The sequence below is a fragment of the Chiloscyllium plagiosum genome, chromosome 15 (assembly GCF_004010195.1).
Source record: "Chiloscyllium plagiosum isolate BGI_BamShark_2017 chromosome 15, ASM401019v2, whole genome shotgun sequence".
Lineage (NCBI taxonomy): Eukaryota > Metazoa > Chordata > Chondrichthyes > Orectolobiformes > Hemiscylliidae > Chiloscyllium > Chiloscyllium plagiosum.
In genome coordinates this window covers 15814954-15839416 of record NC_057724.1, presented here as the reverse complement: position 1 = coordinate 15839416, position 24463 = coordinate 15814954, and the positions used below count along the sequence as shown (strand labels likewise).

Sequence of the window (24463 nt, the reverse complement as noted above, 5' to 3'; positions counted from 1 at the left end):
TTTCTTTGATGCTTCTTTTTGGTTGTTATAGCAGTATTGAAAATGATTCGAAGATGGATTCTATCCTCTTGTTGGTTTATGATTATACTTTGCCTGATGAAAGTTATGGTGCCTGGATCTAATTCTACCACCACAAATATGATACATTGTGATTTAGTATTCACTATGCTGTAGCTGCAGTTTTCTGAGAATAAATTACCGCCATAAACATCAATCTCTTCCCTCTGTCGTCATCCCACATTAGTCTCTGGTCTCATTAATACAGGGAAATTATATTAAATGGATATACATTTTCAATTGCCATATGCTTGCTTATCCAAATATCACAATATTAGAAAAACAGTGCCATTATTGCGATCCCTCTAAACACAATAATGGTAAAACAGAATGTTGAAGTCTAGTCTGAAGAGTATAGATAATATTACTTAAAAATGTTCTCATATTTTGTTAAGTACTTTGGAACATCAAATATATTCCCTGGCTAAACTATTTTTAGGATGGTTTTGCATTAATTTAAAAATTAAAATAAATTTCATTAATCAATAACTTATCTCTGAAATGTATGGATTGGGATTAATGAATATCATTACTTTAGTTTTTGATTGTAAAATATTGTTAACAAAGCTCAGTTATTCAATATAGCATGGATCAGAGGCCTAGCCTCTTCAGTTGCAATATGGTTGTTGCAGTAATGTACCATAAAAGATGTGCTACAAGATCCTTAAATCTCAACACTCCAAATACTCATTTAAATATCTGATGGATAATTACCCTGTAGTTGGAACCCTCAAAAATCTACAGCACAGTCAAAGTTGGAAATTTTGTAGTTTTCTAAATCACTTATCTAAATAGTTATACTGGAGACGCAACTTTGGGTTATCTGTACAGCTGAATGCTCATGAAACAACCCCATTCTGACCTGGCATGAAACCCACATTGTACCCTCGCCCATTCAAATGACACCTTACACACTTGGCTCCCCATCAGGCACCTTACTCCTCCTCTTATCTCTCTTAAACACTTACCCGCTCTCAATAAAGTTCCCAAAAGCACTTGGACAGTTAAACCCCAAAATACAGCAACTACTACTGTAAAAAGGAACATATCTCTACCTTCAATGCTGCCCTTCCGTCGTGCTGGATGGTTCCAAGACCAAGTACATTATGTGATTCTCAAGTTGTCTGATTGAAAAGTCCAGTTCAGGACAAGAATAACAGAAACAAATGGCAATCTGACTGTGTTCGGAAAAAAGGTTGTTGAAATAACTCAGCAGGTCTGGCAGCATCTGTGGAGAGGAAGCAGACTCGATGTTTCAAGTCTGGCTACTCCTCAGAACTGATTTTGATTGCTGCCCTCAAAGATTTGATTCATTATAACTCCATTGAGGTTATTCTGGTACTGAACAAAGTAGTGACTGATTTATGCTTAGCTCCATATCACACAATACCATTTGGTTAACAGAAATCTCTCCATCTGTTCTAAAATAAATAAATTGGCAATAGTTAACCATTTGCAGATGAGTTTCAAACTTCAACAACCACCTCTTCAAAAGTGCTTCCACATTTTACTTTAATTGTAAAGATACTACTGTCTAGTGCTAGAACCAATGAAAACAGTTTCTCACTTTTCTATTCTGAATTTCTCAAATTTTAATCCAGTCATTCTGTACCTCAATTCCAGGAAATACAATCCTAGTTTGCATAAGCTCTGCCCTTATCTGTACACTGGAGTCCAGTTATCATTCTGATGAATCATTACTGCAAGGCCAGCACTACATATGCACAGATATAGTGCCAAAAACTGCTCCAGCTATGGTATAAGTATTATTTTACACAGCTTCAGCATAATGTTATCACTCGCGTTCAATTAGCTACAAAGGTTACCATTGAACGAGCCAGTGATTTTCGATTTGTCATAAGATTTTAATGATGGGTGCATCTGTTTCCAAAATCCCTTCAGATTTTCACTGATTTTGTCCTTTTACTATTTAGAAAATGTTCTGTTATGTCCTTTGTAGGGATAGGGTTATCAAAGCGGATGCACTCACATTTGCTTACATCATTGTTGTAGTTTTCCCCCATTAATGTTATCAGTATTTAACTTCTATCTCCATGCCTTAGCTCCTGCAAAGGTTTGTTTTGTGCTACCAGGATAAAGCTTACGTCGTGCTTAGAGCAGTATAATTTTAGCAAATGGAAGGACCACTGATCTGCATTTACAATTTCTCTGCTGGTTAGATTAGATTACTTAGTGTGGTAACAGGCCCTTCGGCCCAACAGGTCCACACCGACTCGCCAAAGCGCAACCCACCCAGACCCATTCCCCTACATTTACCCCTTCACCTAACACTACGGGCAATTTAGCATGGCCAATTCACCTCACCTGCACATCTTTGGACTGTGGGAGGAAACTGGAGCACCCAGAGGAAACCCACGCAGACACGGGGAGAAAGTGCAAACTCCACACAGTCGCCTGAGGTGGAAATTGAATCCGGTCTCTGGCACTGTGAGGCAGCAGTGCTAACTGCTATGCCACCGTGCTGCCCACAACCAATGTTTATCATGAGTAGTATGTAGTGCTGTAGTGTTTTCAGAGTTCCATAGCCATTTTACCTCAAATTCAAAAGTCTGAAGTTGAAGGGACTCCTTTGGAACTGGACTGCTCCAAAAAAAAACTGTTGAAAACAGTAAAATGTAGATCTTCCCTGTCTCCCTAACACACATTCAATACTTTTTCCAGTTCTGGAAACTCTCTGCCAGTTTCAGGCGTCCAGCCTAAATCTTTGAGGCCCTGTTGCACAATTGCATGACTTGAAATGGAAAGTAAGAATTCTCATCTCTGTCAAATAATATAGAGCATGGATCTGTCCCATCATCAGATTGTCCAATGTACAAGGAGACCATTTGGTCCATTGGCCTTCTGAACACTGGTAGTATTAGTTTCCTTTTCCCATAACCCTACACGATACTTACATTTAGATAATCCTCTCAAGTGGGATACTATGTAGGAATGTGTGATGTCATGCATTTTGGTAAGAAGAATAGAAGCATGGCCTATTTTCCAACTGGGGAGAAAATTCCGAAATCTGAATTGCAAAGGGACTTGGGAGTTCTCTTAAGGTGAACTTGCAGGTTGAGTTGATAGTTAGAAAGGCAAATGCAATGTTGGCATTTATTTTGAGGGCACTAGAATGTAAAAGCACTTCTGAGACTTTGTAAAGCTCTGGTCAGACCACATTTGGAGTATTGTGAGCAATTTTGGGCCTGATATTTCAGGAAGGATGTACTGGCCCTGAAGCGTGTTCAGAGGAGATTCACAAGAATGATCCCAGAAATGAAAGACTTAACGTATGAGGAATGTTTGAGGACTCTGGGTCTATAATAAATGGAGTTTAGACGGATGAGGGAGGATCTAATTGAAGAATGCTGAATGGTTTGGACAGAGTGGACCATTGGGAAGATGTTTCCATTGGTAGGAGAGAGTAAAGGGAATGCAGATAAGGAGAAACTTCTTTAGCCAGGCAGTGGTGAATCTATGAAATTCATTGCCACAGAATGCTGTGTAGGCCAGGTCACCAAGCATATTCAAGACAAGAAGTAGGTTCTTGATTGTCAAGGGTGACTGGGAGAATGGGGTTGAGAAACTTATCAACCATGATTGAATGGCCGAGCAGTCTCGATGGGCAGAATGGTTTAATTTTTTGCTCCTATTTCTTATGGTTTTAAATGCCTCAATTGAACTCAATACACCTGGGTTCAAGTCCCACCTGCTCCAGTGATATGTCATAATATCAGGGTGGCTCAGTGGTTAGCATTGCTGCCTCACAGCATTGGGTTTGATTCCAGCCTCTGGTATCTGTGTGGAGTTTGTACATTCTCCCCGTGTCTGCTTGGGTTTCCTCCCACAATCCAAAGATGTGCAGGTCAGGTGAACTGACTATGCTAAATTGCCCATTGTGTTCCGGGATGCGTAGGTTAGGTGCATTAGTCGCGAGTAAATATAGGGAAAGGGAATAGGTGTTGGTTGTTTACTCTTTGGAGGGTCTGTGTGGATTTGTTGGACCGAAAGGCCTCTTTCCTCACTGTAGGGATCTAATTCTAAAAATTCTAAATCTGTAACAGGTGGATATAGAATAGCTGAGAGTCTTTGCATTTCATTTTGACTAAGTGGTCTGGGTTCAGGGCCCACTTGTTTCAGTGGTATAACATCTCTGAACATGTTAATTAGAAAACAGGTTTTAGAAACATTTTTCACTTGTCAGCCATTGGAATGAATGTAAAGTTTTTTTAGTGGAGCAGCACAATCGACTGTTGGACTATCCCTCTCTAGTGGTGAGTGAGGTGAACACTTCGCCCATTGCTTCAGCCCACCGCTATTGTGTTTTTCATTGCAAAAATGGGAGTTTGCTCTTCGGCAATCTTGGTGCATTGTCTAGCTATTATTTCCTATGTGGCTAGCATCACCCCTATTGTAATGTGCGATTGCAATACGACGACGGTGAATCAAATCAGTAAATAAATCATTGTTATCGATTCTCATGTAACGATACCGATATTCGTGGAAAATCCAGCTGACGGGTAGGGTGGTGAGTCACTTCCATAATTTGAAGTTTCAGGCTTACCTTGGCACCAATTGCCTGCAATTTGAGACACAATAATCTCCCAGAAAGTACGAATTGATCTACAGCTGGTTAAATGCCAGCAGTATAGGAGGATCGCCAGAGGTGTGTATTCCTGGCTTCCATTCAGTGATTCTCCTTCAAGTTTAATCATGCACCGCAATCTGCTTCCAGGAAGTAATACGGTGTCAAATTGCATCGAGGTGGGAGGTAGTGGTGATTTCCAAAGAGTCTACTGTCTACAAAGTTTACTCCCGTCAGGTAACAGGTTCGCTCCTCTGGCGACCCAGTTACATGCAAAATAAGCGCAGCTGGCTCTGAACTTAGAGAACGATAGGCTGCAGTTCGAGTTGTGCACAGAGAGGGCGCTGAGGGGGCCTTATATCTGACACTCCCGCAAGCAGCGTTCACTCAGATAGTTCCCAACTTCGTGGAAGGACAGTTCTGAGCCTGGATTCCAGCAGGTGAGTGTTAACGGATCTGCGAGCAAATTCGTTTCTACTTTTCAGTTTCTGAATCGGCACAACAGTCGGCTGCATTTGTAAGCGTGCCCTTCTGTTCCTGTGAATCAAATAGAGCTGTAATAGAATCTCATGTGCTGTGCTTTTGGGAAATTGAATATCGGTTGCTATTTTGTTTACCAGTACCTGATGAAACAAATTAAACATGGGCATACAATTTAATACTAACTGAGGTTTACTATCTCTCTTCTTCAAGGGCTTTACGTGCAGTTTGTTTATTTCTGGGAATCAGCCGTGCTTTTGTCATCATAATTGTCTGATTTTGTATTTGAAGTTTTAAACGGGACGTTAACGGAAAATAATAACGCTCTGTACATCGATTGAATAAGTTCTAGGTTAACCAATAGTGCAGCACTTTATCACAGTCGCTAACATGTTCCTATTCTGCTCCCAGGAACATTAGTTAATCGCTTCCCATAAATTCAGTGCATTGTATTGGTGTAAGCGTGGGTTTCACTGTCTCGCAAGAGATGATTCGGAGATGCCGGTGTTGGACTGGGGTGTACAAAGTTAAAAATCACACAACACCAGGTTATAGTCCAACAGGTTTAATTGGAAGCACACTAGCTTTCGGAGCGACACTCCTTCATTGGATCCCTGATGCGTGATTACAAATGATATATAGAATGACTATTTTATGTATTACTGATTAGAAATAAATTGTCTTCCGTAGGCAATAGTCAGTTTTGGATTTTTATTAAAGTGGAGTTCTGCATAATCCTGTAATTATTCAGATATGTCACTGAAAGTTTACCTTCAGCTTGTGAAATTAGAATAATAGAATTTTACAGTGCAGAAAGTCAGTACGTCTTAGTAGTACCTGTTCACCAGAGAGCTACCCAGCTAGTCCCATTCTCAATGGCCCTCTAACTCCATCGCTTTCAAATATATATCCAGCTCTCTTTTTGAGACCACCTATGGAATCTGCTTCCACCACTCCCGGGCAGCTCAGTCCAAATCCTAACAACTGAGTAAATTCTCATCTAACTGCTAGCTTTCTTGCTGACAATCTTGAAATTGTGACCCCTTCTTATGACATACCAACTAGTGTAAACAGAATATCCTTCTTTACCCTGTCAAAATTGTTCATAACTTTGAACAGCTCTCTAAGGTTACCTCTTAACCCTCTTTGCTTCATGGAAATAAGCCCAAGTTTTCCAATCTTTCCTTTATATTTAAAAGTCCCCAACTCCTGGTATCATTCTCATATATCTCCTATGAACTCTCTCCAGAGCTTTAACATCCTTCTTGAAATAGGATTCCCAGAACTGAACGCAATATTACAAATGTGGTCTGACCAACGATTTGGAGAGGTGTAGCATCACTTCATTACTTTTATACCCTATGCCTCTATTTATAAACCCAAGGATCCTATTAGCTTTATTAATAACTGTTTCAACTTGCCGGGCCCCTTCAGAGAATTGTATGCATGAACCCCATGATTCTTTGTTCCTGTACTCCATTTAAGGTTGTACCATTGAGCCTGTATTCTGTCTCCATGTACCTTCTATCAAAACACATTACCTCACATTTCTCTGCCACATGTCTGCCCATTTGGTATATTTGTCACTGTCTCTTGAAGTCCTTCAATATCATCCTTTACAATTCACTATTCTCCCTAACATAATAACAACTTCGAATTTATCTCTAACTTGTTTATATAAATCAGAAAAGAAAGGTCCTGACACTGACTCCTGGGGAACACCACTTTCAACTATTCTACAATCTGAGAAATGAATTGCCACCACTTCACGTTAGCTAGAATGTGAGAGTCCTTCATCTACAAGAGTAGATGTATGACCTGAAGAAGTGTGGTATGGCTATAAGAAACCAGAGCCCTATGGGATAATGACATCAATTGGGGCGATGCTGCGACAGTAGAAGGAATAGGAACAGACCTCGGGACTCTGTGGTCAAAAAGGTGAGCAGTATTGCTGACAACATCTGAGGACTTTAGGTGAATATCGTCTTTAAGCTATATCTTTTTATTTTTCTCATTCTTACACTAACAAAATGGCACTGTGTTGCATCAACAAATGAATGCTTTTTCCTATCTTGTATTTCTCATTTTAAAATACATGTGATAATAAAAATCATTCATCATTCAATGTAATCTTCATGATGAAAGAACAGGCACATGAAAACTGTGACTTTGAGTATTTAAGTCTGGTTGAACCAGTTAATAAAATATCTTGAGGAATAGTTTGACATGTAGTTGTGTTGCAGTTCTATGTAAATAATGCTCATCATTATCCTCTTTCTCACTCACAAGCCTACTTCCTTGCAAATAACACTAGTACAAATATTTAAAGGAAAGGAGAGATTGTAATATTATTGGTTAGTATGTTAAGATTACATAAAATGGATAAAGTAGGAATATTTACATATATCTATGCAAATTTACATGTCATTGCAGGAAATGATGCAATATACTACGAGTGAGAAGAGTCTGATAAATCTGTGTTCAACCACTTAGCCTTTTTTACTGTGTTGGCCTTAGTCTACAGCCCCACGTGATATGTTGGTGGTGACTCCATTGTCATGGGTAGTTATTACCTTTATGAAGGATGGTTAATTTCAGTATCTTTGTGGGCCGTGAGTGACCAAGACAGAGGACCTACTCCAGAGTCTACTAGCAGGTTTCACTGGGTGGTCTTTGAATGTGTCAGTAGTTGTCATGATATGGGGAAGATGGCAGCAAGGCTGGAAGTGGAGCCATAATTGACCAATTAAGTGGCTGAGTTCATCTCTCAGCAAATGACCAATCCGTCCATTTTCCCACCACTGACAAAATTGCGTGGGAGTGGGAAGAAATCTGGCAGGACCCTGCATCTAGCTCCTCACTGCTTCATTTTCTTCAGGCTTGCTGCCTCTCCCGCCATCTTCAAAATGCCAAATATTCTTCCTACTATTGATACGTACTCAATTAGTTTAATGCATCATGGTGGTGATCACTGGGTTAAAAATCAGATGGATTGCACAACTGGGAGGGGATAATGGGTGAGCCACCAGTCTCTTCATAAAATGATTCCCTTGCAACAAAAACACATTGAGAATAACCTGTCATGTTATATTTCCAAATCAGGCTTGGAGGGGAACTTGAAGGTATTCCCATATATCTACTATCCTTATTGTTCTGAAGGAAGTGGATTGTGGGTTTGGAAGGGACTGTCTGAGGATCTTTGAATTTTTGTAGTGTGTCTGATAGCAGCAGTGTGTACTGAATGTCAGTGATGGGAGTGAATGCTTGTGTTTGTGGTGCCAGTCAAGCAGGATGCTTTGTCCTGGATGTGTCCAGTTTCTTGAGTTGCTGTAGCTCTACCCATCCAGGCAAGTGTGGAGTATTCCATCACACTCCTGACTTGTGCCTTTTTAGATGGTGGATAGGCTTTGGGGAGTCAGGAAGTAAGTTACCTGCTGTTGTGTATGTATTGTATAACGAAAGTAGAAAGAGCTCATCCTTCTGAAATGCTTTTATTATTATTGTCATTTGTGTAAATTGCACTCTTTGTACTCACTCTTTCCAAGAATTTTATAATTGTTGCAAGTCAGAGTCAGAGCGAGAGAGTACTGCCCCACCTGCAGGATATTTGACTTGGCAGCTGCAGTTTAGAACAAATATCTAGAGTGATCAGGCTTCAAGATTACATTTTTTTTATTGTGGCTAATGGCTTTGCTTTTGCTACTAGGTTATCTCAGGTTTCAAGTGTTCAGATCAAAATTAGATGCAAATGTGGGATTAAAAATCCAAGTTTAACTAATATTTTCAGTTAAGTCTTGGTGTTAATTATGTTTGGAAAGTTCAGTGAAGTAGCGATTCTTCTGGTCTGATGTCCTGGGATTTTCAGAAGTCTGAGAAAGTTGAAAATGGATACATCTTGTCATGGTAGAAATGACTATAACCACCGAGACAGATTAAAAATTAAAGCACTGTGATCTGTTTCAGGTTAATATGGCCTAAATTGCTCACCATGAGTTTACAAAAATCTGTTTTCACAGATATCATAAGCAAGAGTTTAGTTGTGAAGAATTGGCAGCTCTTTTTTTTTTAGCTGTGGTTCAGTTTGGTATGTTCATACTTGAACCCATAAACCATAATCCAGATTCAGGTGTGAGTTCCACTGCAATATGTAAGCTCAAAATGTAGAATGACCCTGCAGTGCAGTATCGAGGGAGTGCTACAATTTCAAGGTGCCCTCTTGCGGATGAGAAACCCAGGTCAACCTACTACTCTTTCTATTTTGGAGGAGTAAGCTTGTTCCTTGTGGTCTCCGAGCTAAAATTTGCCTTTCAACCAAAGTCACTGATGAAAATAATTTATTTGCTATGTGCAATTTTTTTTTGGAAAAGGCATTCACAAGATGTGTGCGTCACTGGCTGGGCTGCCATTTATTGGCCATCCCTAATTGCCCACAGAGCAGTTCAGATCCAATTACATTGCTCTGGGCCTGGAGTCATATGAGGGCCAGATCAGGTAAGGCTGGCCATTTGGGATATTAGTGAACCAGATGTATTTTTTCGACAATGGATTCATAGTCACCATTAGGTTCTCTATTGATTTAAATTCCACCACTCTTCTGTAGCAGGATACAAACCTAGCTTCCCAGAATCTGATTAGAGTCTCTGGATTAATAGTCAAGATTAGAGTGGTGCTGGAAAAGCACAGCAGGTCAGGCAGCATCCGAGGAGCAGGAACATCAACGTTTCGGGCAACAGCCCTTCATCAGGAATGAGCCATTCCTGATGAAGGGCTCCTGCCTGAAACTTCGATTTTCCTGCTCCTCGGATGCTGCCTGACCTGCTGTGCTTTACCAGCACCACTCTAATCTTGACTCTGATCTCCAGCATCTGCAGTCCTCACTTTCGCCTCTCTGGATTAATAGTTCAACGATAATGCCACTAGGTCTTTACCTCCTAAGTTGGCTGCTGTATTTCAATACTATAATGGTAGCTGTACTTGCAGAGTATTGTGTTGATTTGGAATGTGCTTTGGGATGCCCTGTGATTGATTGTTGAAAAGTCCTCATTTTCCAGATTGTTAGCATCCAACTTCTCATGTAGTGATTTTGAAAAGGGGAATTCCAGACACTTGGGAGCCAGATAACAGGGACTTTGCTGTAATTGGAGAGCAACAGCAGGTCAGATGCATTACTGAAGCTAGTTCAAGATGTGCCTTTACTGGATCAAGGCAGAATCACTGACGGAGACAGTAAGGACTGCAAATACTGGAGGTCAGAGTCAATAGATGTGAGGCTGGAGAAGCACGGCACGTCTGACAGCATCCAAGGAGCAGGAACGTCAACGCTTTGGGCCAAAACCCTTTGTCAGGACTGGGGAGGAAGCGGGGAGCCCAGAGGTATGTAGAGGGAGGTGGGTGGTGCTGGGGAAAGGGTAGGTGGGATGAAGATGGGTGGATGCAGGGGGTTATTGTGATTGGTCAGTGGGAAGGGTGGAGCAAACAGGTGAGTAGGAAGATTAGATTACTTACAGTGTGGAAACAGGCCCTTCGGCCCAACAAGTTCACACCGACCCGCCAAAGCGCAACCCTCCCATACCCCAACATTTACCCCTTACCTAACACTACGGGCAATTTAGCATGGCCAATTCACCTCACCTGCACATCTTTGGACTGTGGGAGGAAACCGGAGCACCCGGAGGAAACCCACGCAGACACGGGGAGAACGTGCAAGCTCCACACAGTCGGTCACCTGAGGCGGGAATTGAACCCGGGTCTCTGGCGCTGTGAGGCAGCAGTGCTAACCACTGTGCCACCGTGCCGCCCACTCCACACAGTCAGTCGCCTGAGGCGGGATTGAACCCGGGTCTCTGGCGCTGTGAGGCAGCAGGCTAACCACTGTGCCACCGTGCCACCCACAAAGTAGTCACCACTGGTCACCTTTCTCCATTTTGAGATGGACAGGTTAGGTCAGGGAGGGGGAGGGCTGGACATGGGAGGAGGGACTTTTAAGCTGGTGAAGTCAATGTTGAGGCCATTGGGCTGTAAGCTTCCCAAACAAAACAAAAGGTGGTGTTCTTCCAGCTTACATTTGGCCCTCACTCTGACAGTAGAAGAGATCAAGCATGGACATGTCACTGGGGGTAGTGGGAGGGGGAATTAAAATGGATGGTAACTGGAAAGTCAGGTTGATTGACATGTGCAGAACACAGATGCTCCGCAAACCAGTCCCTGAGTCTGCGTTTGGTCTCCCTGATATAGAGGAAACCATATTGGGAGCAACAGGTACAATAGATCAGGTTGGATGAAGGGCAGGGGAATCTCTGGAACTGGATGGATTGTCTGGGGCCTTGGATGGAGGTGAAAGAGGAGGTGTAGGGGCAGGTGTTGCACCTTTTACGGTTGCATGGAAAGGTACCGGGTGGGATGGAGAGGTTGGTCCAGGTGTTTTGAGTTGCTGAGTGAGCAGTCCCTGCAGAAAGCTGACAGGGGTGGGGAAGGAAATATCTTTTTGGTGGTGGGGTCTAATTGTGGGTGGAATAAATATCGGAGGATCATGATTTGGATTGAGAAATTAGTGAGATGGCATGTGAGCACTAAGGGGACTCTGTCCTTATTCTTTTTTGGGTGGGGAGTGTTTGAGGGCAGATGGAGGAGATGATGTTGAGTGCATCCTTAATTACTAAAGAGGGGAAACTATGGTCCCTGAAGTAGGAGGATATCTGGGATGTCTTGGAGTGGACTGCCTCATCCTGAGAGCAGATGCTGAAGAGGCAGATGGATTGGAAGTATGGGATAGCATTTTTGCAAGAGGGTGAGTGAGAGGAGGTGTAGTCGAGATAATTGTGAGAGTGAGTGGGTTTGAAATGGAAACAGTGGCTGTCAGTTTAATAGTTATCTAGAAGTTAAACTCTATTTTTAATCCTCTGAACTTTCTCTTGGCAACTATAAACTTATCAAAACCAAAAGCCTCTGACCCTTCATACTGTAATAGGTACAGAGGAATTGTCCATTGGATTCTTTGATTATGTGTGAAATTCCCATAGAGTCTGCTGTGTCTTGGATTCCACATGGTCCTGAGATACTACTCCAGTCTGCATTGTCCCTGTGACTATTGGCCATTGAAATGCCTGAGTTATGTTGGGATTAAAAGGACTTTAGTAATTAGCCAAAGATGTGCAGGTTAGGTGAATTGGCCATGTTAAATTGCCCATAGTGTTAGGTGCATTAGTCAAGAGTAAATGTAGGGTAGGGGAGTGGGTCTGAGTGGGTTACTCTTTGGAGGGTTAGTGTGGACTTGTTGGCTGAATGGCCTGTTACCATACTGTAGCTAATCTAATCTAAACTCCAGACTCTGCAAGATGGTTGGAACTGGACAGAGGTGTCTATTGCAAGATCATTGTGTGCATTCAGTAAATAAATTGAAGAGACAGAGATCTACTGAGCTTATCTGAACAGAGAATTCCCTAATAAACAGTACTGATGTTTCAATTTCCAAACGGGAAGTTACAGATTACACTACCAATAATGTATCTCTTTTTGAAAATGCAAGTTGGAATTGAAAAGTGTATCAGGGAGGATTGCAAATATTGACTACTCATTCAGATGTTCCTGTCTCTCGTGTTAATCTCAGTCTTTGTGTTCCTTTAATGCTTTTGACCACAATGAAATTGTCCTCCATAACTCTGCAATTTCTGTCATAAAGATTTGAAATAATGGACCGGATAATGTCCTCATATTACAATGTTCTGTTTAAAGATTTGAATATTTCTGGTGCATTGTAAATTGTTGACAATGAATACCTATCCCACTGATGAGAGCCAAACTGGAATTGCATAAATTGATGTATCACAGCAAAGTGACTTTGAATTGTGCCGTAAAGGTTTTAATAATGCTTCACATCAACACAACATAAACAAAAGCAGATTTGTATAATGTTTATTTTATATTATATGATTACATAAACATTCAAACATTTTAAATGTTCTACTTTTATTAAAAAGTGTGAATGTATATGGCTTATGTGTAAATTAAAAATGTCTAATTAGGTTTTTACATATCTTATTGTAGTATATTGCAAAGCTAACTGCAGTATCATAGATGGATTTATACATAGTTTTCTCATTCAGGGTAACTGAGCAGTTCTTGTGCACGTTGAACCATGGATCTGAAGAGCATTACTGTCTTTTTTGCTCTAATGTTATGGCAAAGTGCTGACTCAGAGATGCTAACCTCAGGTATGATCTCAAGGTTTGGAAACTGTACATTTAACTAAAATGTGCTCTTCAATTACAAAACTTTTCAAAACCTTTCATTTCAAAATTCCTCTTAAAAGATGTTGTTTTGTTCCAGTTGATCCACCCACAAACCTGCAGGTCATCGATCCTGGCTACTTGGGACCACTTCGCATGTGTTGGCAAGCTCCCACCAGTTTAGCCAACAAGAAATTATGTGTGCGGTACATGTTGTCCTATTGCAATATCAATTCGACAAACTGTAAGGTAAAACTCATTGAAGATGAAATGTCACTTTTCCAACATATCAGAGAATACTTTTTCTATTTTCTATGTATTTTTAAAAACACCCATCTTCAATTAGTGCAGAAAACCCAAAGGGATCCATATTTAGTTTAAAAGCAGTGAAGATAACTGGCCAGCAGTTCCCTCTGCAATAATGCTTTAAGAAAAAGCTTCTGATATATATTTTCTCACATCTGCATTGCTTCTTAATAGGACACTTGAGAATGTCCAACCCAGCATAAAATATGATGAATATGATTAGAAACAATGGCATGTCTCCATGCCAGTTCCATTCCGTAGTTGGTCAGCTAGGACCATCCTTGACACATGTAGTCAGAATCATTTTTATTTTGTTCATTCCAAGTAAACTGAGATTAGTGAAGCTTTGGAAAACCCCTGCACAGAAATTAATTATTCTTTTGATTCCATCAAGTCAAATATTTTGGTTACAAATTGAAATGCAACCAGCTGATGCTTTGCATTCAGCATTCATTTGTCAACGGTGCACAAGATTGAAACATGAAGCCAGAATGACGTGGTGGAAAATGTTTCCAAAAAGGACTCCAGTCTCAACAAATGAAGATACCAAGAGGACTTAATTTAAACCACCATTGAAGTACAGTTTCTAGAAAAACCCAGTTCTGCAGTGCTCCTCCATTTTAAAAGGGGATTATTTACTTCAGTGTTTGTTTTGTGACTATTACAATGTTCTCCAATCAATTGACACCGCCACCCTGCCCCCCTCCAGCCCCCACCATCCACGTCCGCAATGAATGTCAATTAGCCCAAGGTGGTGGTATGAAGCAGAGCAGAAAAGTTACCGCATGTGCCAGACAAATATCTATCTTACAATGAATATGATGAAAAACAGATGATCAGGTCATCATGACACTGTCATGTTTTTATGTTAGAAAGGACTGCACTTCAAAAATACTTCGTGGATTGGGAAACACTTTGAAATGTTTCATAAAAGCTGCTATGAAAGTGCAAGTCTCTGTGTGTCTCCTTTTCTTCCTTTTCTGTATAGTTTGCAGTCCATCCTTCAGGCTATTTTGCAACAGTGCACATCTGTTGCACACATGACTCATTTCTCTAGCTTTCTTGAAGACCTTTTTTTAATTTCAAAAATATACTTTATTCATAAAATATTTTGATGATATGTACACTTGGTCATGCCATACATCCATAAACATTCCATTTCTTGGTATACAGAGACAGTAATCATTCATATATACAGGTCTGTACGATTACATATTTAGCAGGGGGGGTCAGCGGAGCCCCCTTACTGAGCCGGACCCCTGTGCTTAGGCAGGCAGACGTTACACAGTGGTCTTTCCCCACCGCACCTTGGCGGCAGCTGCCCCAAGCTTCAGCACGTTCCTCGACATGTAGTCCTGGACCTTGGAATGTGCCAGTCTGCGATACTCAGTCAGGGTCAACTCCTTCAGCTGGAAGATCAACAGGTTTCGGACCGTCCAGAGAGGGTCCTTCACCGAGGTTATGATCCTCCAGGCACAGTTGATGTTCGTCTCGGGGAACAGACCGTAGAGCACGGAGTCCTGCGTCACAGAGCTGCTCGTGAAGAAACCTCGACAAACACCACTGCATTCCTCTCCAGACTTCTTCTGCATAGGCACATTCCAGAAGGAGGTCTGTGATAGTCTCATTCCCCCCTCCGCAGCCGCTTCGAGGGCAGTTCTTAGCTTTCCTGAAGACACCATTTTGAGATGGTGGTGCAATGAGTGAACTGCACTTTTACGTCCTAGTGAATGCTATGGATGATAGGATGGAAACCTCCTTTCTGTCAGTTGTCATGTCTTGTGTGAAGGATTCCCAATGTTATTCTAGCAGCTCAGAAGCCATGGTTCAAAACTGGCACTCATGTGAAACTTAGCTGTGCCATTGGGGTAATCAATGGTTTTCTTCTGAACTTGGAGCTAAGAAGCTTGTCATGGTAATTAGACAAGTCTAATAGAGGCAGCATGTTTTGCATCATTTGGGTAAATTGGAAAATAAAAATTATTCATTTTCTCTCATCTGTACTTTCCTTGTAGAATAAACACATTTGAATTTTGTTTAAGTCTTTCCTTTTCCTTAAATTGGGTCTCTCATGTTCTACTGTGAATAAAGAAATGAAACTATGTGAACTGCAAATTTAAAAGTCTTTTTCATCACACATGAAAAGCGTTGAATGGGGATGCTTTTACCTTTTGAATCTGTGATTGATTTGCTTCTTTCTGACAGCGTGTGATCACCAAACAACTGGAGTACACTGACGGATTTAACTTTAACGAGGAAATAATAGTGAAAGTCCGGACCTTGGTTAAAGACCAATGTAAGAGTGCGATGGAGTTACAAAGTGACTGGGTAGAAATAATATACAGGCCACCCCTGGAAGGTAAAAACTCCATATAGAGTAGAATTAATGTTTCAACTTTCTGCTGTTGTTCTACAGTATGGCAAATGCTAATAACACTTATTAATTATAAAACGTGCACATTCTGTTTAGAGATAAGAATGGAAGTATTTCAACTCCTTTTCCAAAAAAAAGGATAAGCGAATTAAACACACTTCTTCACTTAAACTCATCAGGTTCACTAGTCCTTTTGAGAAGGAAATCTGCCATCTTTACCCTTGTCTGGCCTATGTGTGGTACCAGACCCACAACAATGTAGTTGACATTTAACTGCCCTGTGGGCAATTAGAGTTGGGCGATCATAATCCAGCAGTACCTACATCCCAGAAACAGAATTAAAATGACACTGCTCTGCAAATTGCAGTCATTTAAGAAGGCAGCTCACCACTCACTTCTCAAGAACAATTAGTGATGGACAATAAGTTCTCACTTTTTTTGTGTCACATACATCCCATGAGTATTTACTTTCCAAATCATGAGACAGCTGGTTTAATTTTCCACTAAAACAGATCACGTGCCACACCTGTACAATGTGGGGTTCCATTCCAAACAAACTGGTAAATATCATGAACCAATCTTGATTTAACATCCAAATCCTAAAGGGCAATTTACATTCCAAAATACAAACAATGTACTGGAGAAATTCAAAAGTTCTGGTACCATCTATAGAGTGAGAGAGACAAACTTAATGTTTCAAGTCTGATGTGGTTCTCCCTCAGAACGTTTTGGTAATATTCCTCAATTTCTGTTGGTCCAAGCCAGATGGCTGCTTAAACAGCCAAGACTTTCATGCTGAAAGTGGAATGATCACCACACAAACAGCATGTGAAACATGAATGTATCCCATGATTAGTAGTGGTATTACACAATTACTGGCTATAGTGTTCCCAATTATATACAGAGGTTGGGATTCTGAACTCGACCAGTTAGTATACCTGAGTCAAGGCACATATGGGAGATGTTGGACCTACAAAGGTAGATAAATGCACAAGTGAAAGATCATATTAACATGTGCATATGTTGCCACACACTCTGGTTTCTACAAAGAACATCATTGACAGCCTTTGATATTGGTCAGAAGCTAGTGCAATGCCAAATATTCCAATTGGAACAGGGAAGAGTGAGAGTGCATCTGAGATCTCTGCTCAAATGTTCGTGTACCATTGTTGTGATATGGCGTTAAATGGGTCTTCACAGACTACTAGGATGCCTCAAAGTCTTGGTTGGTTATGCTAGGTTTAACTACCGTTTGGATGGTGCCAGTTTTTCTGTCAAAAATATCATGAGATCCCGACCCTTCAAATGAAGATGGATTGAGATTTGAAGATCAAGATGTCACAATCTTGAAAAAGAAACACATGTTGGAAGTGGGAAAGCAAAACAAAGTGGTAGAGAAACTCAGCAGGTCTGGCAGCATCTGTACAGAGCAAAACAGTGTTAATGTTTTAAGTTTAGTGACCCTTTTTCTGATGAGGATGTGATTTGGCCTGTTATGTCAATGACAGCTGTGTGTAAGTGCGACTTAGCTAGCCCCACTTTCTCTGTGACCTTGCATCTAACCCTTCTAATGGGAGCAATTCCCGGGAAAGCAAAACTGACATAAGAAAGACTGGTTCGACTGGGTTTGTACTCGCTGGAATTTAGAGTGATGGGGAATCTCATAGAAACATATAAAATCCTGATGGGACTGGACAGGCTAGATGTGGGAAGAATTTCCTGATGTTGGGGAAGTCCAGAACTAGAGGTCACAGTCTGAAAATAAGGGGTAAGCCATTCAGGACTGAGATGAGGAAGAATGTTTTTTCACTCAGAGTTGTGAACCTGTGGAACTCTCTCCCGCAGAAAGCTTATGGAGCCAGTTCATTTGATATAAGCAAGAGGGACACTGGATGTGACCCTTGCAGCCAAAGGGTTATGGAGAGAAAATGGGAGTGGGACACTGAGATTGTCTGGTCAGCCATGACCATATTCAGGGGTGGTTCAGGCTCAAAGGGCCAAGTGGCATACTCCTGTACCCATTTTCTATGTTTCTAATATTGTGCCTGCACCCGGCATGATTTTGAACGCATCCATCAAATCTCTCGAAACTCTTGTCTGAGGAGAATAGTTCCAATTTCTACAATCTATCTACTTAACTGAAGTCCCCCACCGTGATAAATCTTTTTCTCTGCATTTTCCGCAGCCTTCACTTCCTTTATAAAAATACTTTGTCCAGTTGTGATAAAAAGTGCAATGTAAATAAACATCGTTGATCTTTCTTTCCATTGTTCTATCTGGTGTTTCCATTGGTGTACAAAGTAATGTTATTTAAACCTGGTTGCTTGAATGTACATCTTATTATTATGGAATGGAATACAACACGCCCAAGGTATTTCCCAACATCCCCATTACAGTGAATAACCAGCCATTTTGAATCGAAGTGAAAAATGAGATGTTTTTGATTGACTTCTTGTTGCATGCACTTATGTCACAAATAACAGGTAATGTTTTCTCTTTCCTCAAAGGACATGCAGACTCCAAAGTTAAGGATTTGCAATGCATAGTTTACAACTTCGAATATATGGAATGCCTGTGGAAGGATGGTATGGCTGTTCCACAGACTATCAATTACACCCTCTATTATTGGTATGTACCACTGTGCTGACCGCTCAATGAAATAGGTTTGTTTAAACAGTAGTATTTTGGTCCATTGCTCAGGCATCAAGAAAGGGATATAGAATTGCTTCTTTTGTTAATATGTCAAAAGAAGTCGGATTCATGTTGTGATTAATCCATGAACTCCTGGATGTTGATTTTTGTCGTTATCAACAAAATGACACCATTTATCTTTAATCTCAAAGAATCTAGAGACCTTTTGTTCTGTGGATTTCCCATTCCTAATTGCCAGTTTGAATATAATGCCAAGTTAAGGGATCTTTTAGACTTACAGAGAGAAACACTCAATGAAATTCTCCGAAATTAAAACTTGATCAATTTTTGCCAAAGTTCAGCCATGGCATGAATATCAAGTCCTGTCAATTCAGTGACTTCTATTTTTACTTACCAGGGCAAGGTATTATTTTCTTTAACTATGGACCCTGTTTTGAGAAAGCAAGGAATCACTGATAGCATCTTGTGTGTATAACTATGTGTGGACTTCAGAGGTTGCTGTCGATTCAGAGAGGTCAATGATCAATCCTAACAATTTCACTCTCAGGACTTGAGTTGATGATTTAACCATAAATAGTCTTTGTCGTTAAGGATGCAGGCTCGGGCAGGCACTTCCTAGTTAAAGTACTTTCCTATATTGGTCTGGCGTAAAATCAGAAAATAGATTCATTGGAAAAAAAGACATCTTTTCGCTGATCGTGTTACATAATAACACAAAAGGAAAGTGTTTGACCCTTCCCATCTGATGTAATGTTTTCCTCCACATAAGTCACTAATTTAATTCTATTTACCTGCTTGTTGCTCACGTCATTTCATGTTGTACTTTCTAAACAACAAAATAATACACTTAAAACAATGAAATGAAGATACTGTTTTGGAGAAAAGTCCAATTTTTAGGTTAGAAATTCCACTTTTTATGCTTCCAGCTGCAATTCTCCATCTACATTTTAGTGTTTTTTTTAAATGACCAGGCAGCATGGTGGCATGGTGGTTAGCACTGCTGCCTCACAGCACCAGAGACCTGGATTCAAATCCCGCCTCGGGCAACTGTCTGCGTGGGTTTCCTCCCACAGTCTAAAGATGTGCAGGTTAGGTGAATTGGCTATGCTAGGTTGTCCGTAGTGTTAGGTGAAGGAGTAAATGTAGGGGAATGGGACTGGGTGGGTTGCTTTTTGGAGGGTGGGTGTGGACTTGTTGGGCCGAAGGGCCTGTTTCCACACTGTAAGTTATCTAATCTAAAAACTTTGCTTACCTGTACTTCTAAAGACAGTCTCCATGACTGAAGTTAGAAAAATGACAGTATATTGTAAATTGAAAATGTAAAGTGCCAAAATGAATAGTTGTGGAGTTTTTTTTTGCATTTAGTTTTATCTCCTGCCTAAATCTTCTGCTGTAATTCCTAATAAATAAATAAATGTATTTAAGTATTTATGTTAAAAATAGTGGCCTAGTAGATTTTTTGCATTAACTTGAGAAAATTTTAGGAATATGCACAGTAGATACCCATTAAACATTGTTACAGATATAGTTAATTTTGTTGCTGTATTTTTTAAATCAAGCATAGAATGCACTGCCTTCATTTTCATTTGTTTTAATTGACTTTTTTTGAAAACATTAGTTCTGCATGATGCAGGACTCTTAGGATTCTTATTACCAATAGTGCCTTGCTTTGACTTGGACTCAGATTGCTAGAAACTCTACCATCAATTTTTTTAATAATATTGACAGGCATGAAGATCTGGAGCAAACAATGCAATGCAATAATTACATTAAACATCAGGGGCGTACTGTTGGTTGCCATTTTCAAAGTGATGATCTGATTGAATTCACTGATTTCAACATATGCATAAATGGCTCCTTGGAAATGGAACCAGTGAGACCAGCATACTTCACATTACAGCTTCAGGATTTAGGTATGATGATTAGATCTTTTTAATTCAGACATTTGAGTCATTCATTTTGTAATAATTATTTGAAGGCAGTAGTGATTCATTCTGAATGCATTTCAACTGGCTTCAACAGATATTGAGCACATTGCCAAGGAGACATCAATGCCTCTATTCATCTCTAAATGTATAGGACTGAATCAGAGGCTTAACCAAGCGTAGAGCTGCTACCCCAATTGTTGAACCTTGGCTGACAGTGAAGGTTAGATGGGTAACTTGTTAGAACTCATTAAAGGACTTTCAACTTTTCCTGAACTCCTTTCAAGGATGCTGCAGTTACTCAATTTATTTTTGAAGCAGACAATTTGTACTTATAAAAGAAATGTAGGTGTGCCTACATTAATGTTAGAAAAATATATTGTATTTCCTATCAGCATCATGTCCCCAACCCTATTTGAAAAGAATTATGAAGTTCTTTACATTTCCTAGGTGAAAGTGAGGACTGCAGATGCTGGAGATCAGAGTCGAGAGTCTGGTATTAGAAAAGCACAGCAGATCAGGCATAAACCCTTCATCAGGAATGAGGCTTGTGGGCCGAGGGGGCTGAGAGAAAAATGGTATGGGGGTGGGGCTGGGGTGGGGGTAAGGTAGCTGGAAATGTGATAGGAAGATGAAGGAGGGGAGGAAAGGTGAGAGGTCGGAGAGGAGGGTGGAGCAGATGGGTGGGAAGGAAGATGGACAGGTCAAGACACGGTGCCATGTTGGAGGCTTGGGACTGGGATAATGTGTTGGGGATGGGGGGGGGTGGGAATCGAGGAAACTAATGAAGTCCACATTGATCCCATGTGGTTATGCCCGAGACATCAGTTCTCCTGCTCCTCAGATGCTGCCTGACCTGCTGTGCTTTTTCAGTCCCACACTCCCAACACTTTGCATTTCCTAGCCAACATTTGTTCCACAAACAATAATGGTTGCAAAAAGAGCATTTATCATATCCATACTCTCTCTCGTTTATACCAGGAATTCCAAAACAATAATTTCCAGAAGTAATAGATGCTGCTTGTTTCTGATCTGGATCATATCTGGGTAAATATTTGCTCTGCCTACTCGATTTAATTTAAGGGAGGCATGATCAATACTTTGTGATCGAACTCTTTAACATTAATGAGAGGAACTTCCTACAATAGTTGCACACTTCAGTGACAGTTCTCCATTTGGGAGTGAGAATTACATTATGAATTTTGGAGAGTCTTTTTTCTTCTTCTGAAAGAGGTGGTGGTTTTTTCAAACTACTTCCTTTGGTTCTTTTCCAATCACAATGGCTGTATTGCAGGACGCAACAGGACTTCTCTGATTTGCAAAGTAATTCTTTGAAGACTCCAGTGTCTGCTGAGTCAAGTACAAAGACAGAGGGAGCAGTACCACAAATTGCCAAACCAGCAACCTCACCTCAATCATCAGCAAAATGATGGAAAGTTGTGCCATTGAGCAACATTTAGGAAAAGCTTGATCACTTAGGCACGGTCTGTGTTCTACTGGACTTAACTCCAGACATTATTACAACCTTTATTCAAACAAGGACAAAATTGCTCAATTCCAGAGGTAACGTGAGAGTGGAAAGCCTCTATATAAACATTGCATTTGACCACACATAGCATCAATGATCCCCAATGAAACCAACGTCAATGGGAATCAACAAAAGTTCTCCACTATTTGCAGTCATACTTAACATAAAGGAAAATGGTTCTGTTGTCCAAAGTCAGTCGACTTGGCTGCAGGAGGTCCTGAAAGTCACAGCTGAGGTCAAATCATCTTCAGCAGCCTAATCAATGACCTTCCATCCACCATAAGGTCAGCCAATGGTTGCACAATGCTCAGCAATGTTGACAACTCAGATTGTGAAGCAATACCCACCTGTATCCTACAAGAACTGGACAAAATTCAGCCTTTTTCTGATGAGTGGCACCCAAACTCCTGACAATGACCCTCTTCAACAAAAGAGAATCTTTTCTGCTGAACATCTGAATCCCCAACTATCGAGATATTGGAGGTTACCGTTGACTAAAAGTTTAACAATGATAAATACTGGGACTACCAGATCAAGTCAGAAAGTGTGAATTCCAACAGATTAACTCCCCAAAGCCTGTCCAGGGCTCAAGTCAAGAATGTGATTGAATCCTCCCATTTGCCTCCATGAATGCAGCTCCTGCAATATTCAAACAATCTCCACACCAGGACCGAGCAGTCCTTCTACACGGTTTTAAACATTCTGATGCACTGCTGTGTTTACCATATCCAAGCTGCATTGCAGCAACCAACCAAGTCATCTTCCATACCACTTTCCAATCCTGGGATGCCTTACACTTCAAGGACATGGGATACAAGTACATGAGAACACCACACGTTTTAAGTTCTCCTAGTCTCGTATCATCCTGACTTGGGATATTTCACTGTTCTTTCATCGGCACAAGGTATAAAAACCTGGAACTTCTTTACAGACTGCATAATGCATGTGCCAGGATCACACTAGTTCTAGAAAGAAGCTTGTGAAAGAATTTTTAAGACATTATAAAAGCATTACCCAGCTGCCAGAACAGCTGAGTTAATTGAGTTGAGTCAGTGCAGTCGTGTAGACTCTGGAGTTGTGAAGTATAATGTAAATACAATCTGTGAAGCTGCCTTTTACAGGGGCGTCTGCAGAATGAGGGCTTCAGCGTCATTAATTACTGCTTCTAAATCTCTACTGGGAAAGTGATTAATGTGTTCCCTTTAGAACGTATGGTGTTCGTCACCTGCTTGTAAGCACACTGATACTAATTCTGAGAGGAACCAGAGACAAGTCGACTATTACTTGTTCTTTGACTACAACAGGCAATATTGTGGCAGCTGGCTGTTATTTGCTGCACAGCTCTATGCAGGTCCCTAAAAACATTGCTTCCTTACACAATGCTTCTGACACAACCTTGTCTATGTTATCCTCCACTGAAACAATTTGTTAAGAATGTGTGAATTCCTACAAACTAAATAAATATAATTTAACATCATCAAACTTTATTCAGTCACGTGAAATGGCCCTAGTGGATTGCATTAAATCGATGCTTGTGTTTGAACTCACGAAGTATAATTATTGCATTTTCAGTTAAGGCAGCAGCCCCTGCTGAGGTAAAGTTGACATTATCAAGCGCAGATACCATTTCTATCCAATGGGAACCCCCAGCAGGAAAAATCAAGCCTCACTGCCTGAAATATGAGTTGCAGTTCCGTGGCAAAAGCTCTGACTGGGAGGTAGGCAATCTAATCACTTGAACAATTCACTTTAATCTTTGCACAGTTTGTCCTTGATTGCACAGCAAGTTACATATCCTGAGGCAGGGCTGCTGTTTGATTTGTGCACATGTTGAATGAGATCTGAGCACCTCACACCCTTCTGCTTTTTTTTATGGTTGTGAATCTGATAACTTAATCTGCGTGTGACAGTTCCTCCATCTGCCTTGCCAGCAACCAATATTCTGCATCAACTTCCTCAACTATTAGAACAATGAAACAGAACTATTCAGCACATTTGGTCTAATCTAATGTTTGAGCATCACACCAACTTGATCCTATCTCACTCTAGCAATATATACTTATATTCCTTTCACCCTGATGTGCTTAATAATGTTGTGGTTCTGTTCGCCAAGCTGGGAATTTGTGTTGCAGATGTTTCGTCCCCTGTCTAGGTGTCATCCTCAGTGCTTGGGAGCCTCCTGTGAAGCGCTTCTGTGATGTTTCCTCCGGCATTTATAGTGATTTGTACCTGCCGCTTCCGGTTGTCAGTTCCAGCTGTCCGCTGCAGTGGCCGGTATATTGGGTCCAGGTCAATGTGCTTATTGATTGAATCTATGGATGAGTACCATGC

The 24463-nt window shown here is 40.8% G+C and overlaps 1 protein-coding gene across 1 annotated transcript in view; it reads left to right on the top strand.

Annotated features, from left to right (window-relative positions):
• Positions 1-5022: 5022 nt before the first annotated feature.
• LOC122557128 (interleukin-13 receptor subunit alpha-2-like) overlaps positions 5023-24463 on the top strand; it is a 27574-nt gene continuing 8133 nt past the window's right edge. Inside the window, exons 1-7 of the mRNA XM_043704468.1 lie at positions 5023-5082; positions 13225-13332; positions 13448-13596; positions 15859-16012; positions 18535-18655; positions 20408-20592; positions 23705-23850. Coding sequence (XP_043560403.1) covers positions 13257-13332; positions 13448-13596; positions 15859-16012; positions 18535-18655; positions 20408-20592; positions 23705-23850 — 831 coding nt within the window. The 5' untranslated portion in view covers positions 5023-5082; positions 13225-13256. The remainder of the gene's footprint in view (positions 5083-13224; positions 13333-13447; positions 13597-15858; positions 16013-18534; positions 18656-20407; positions 20593-23704; positions 23851-24463) is intronic.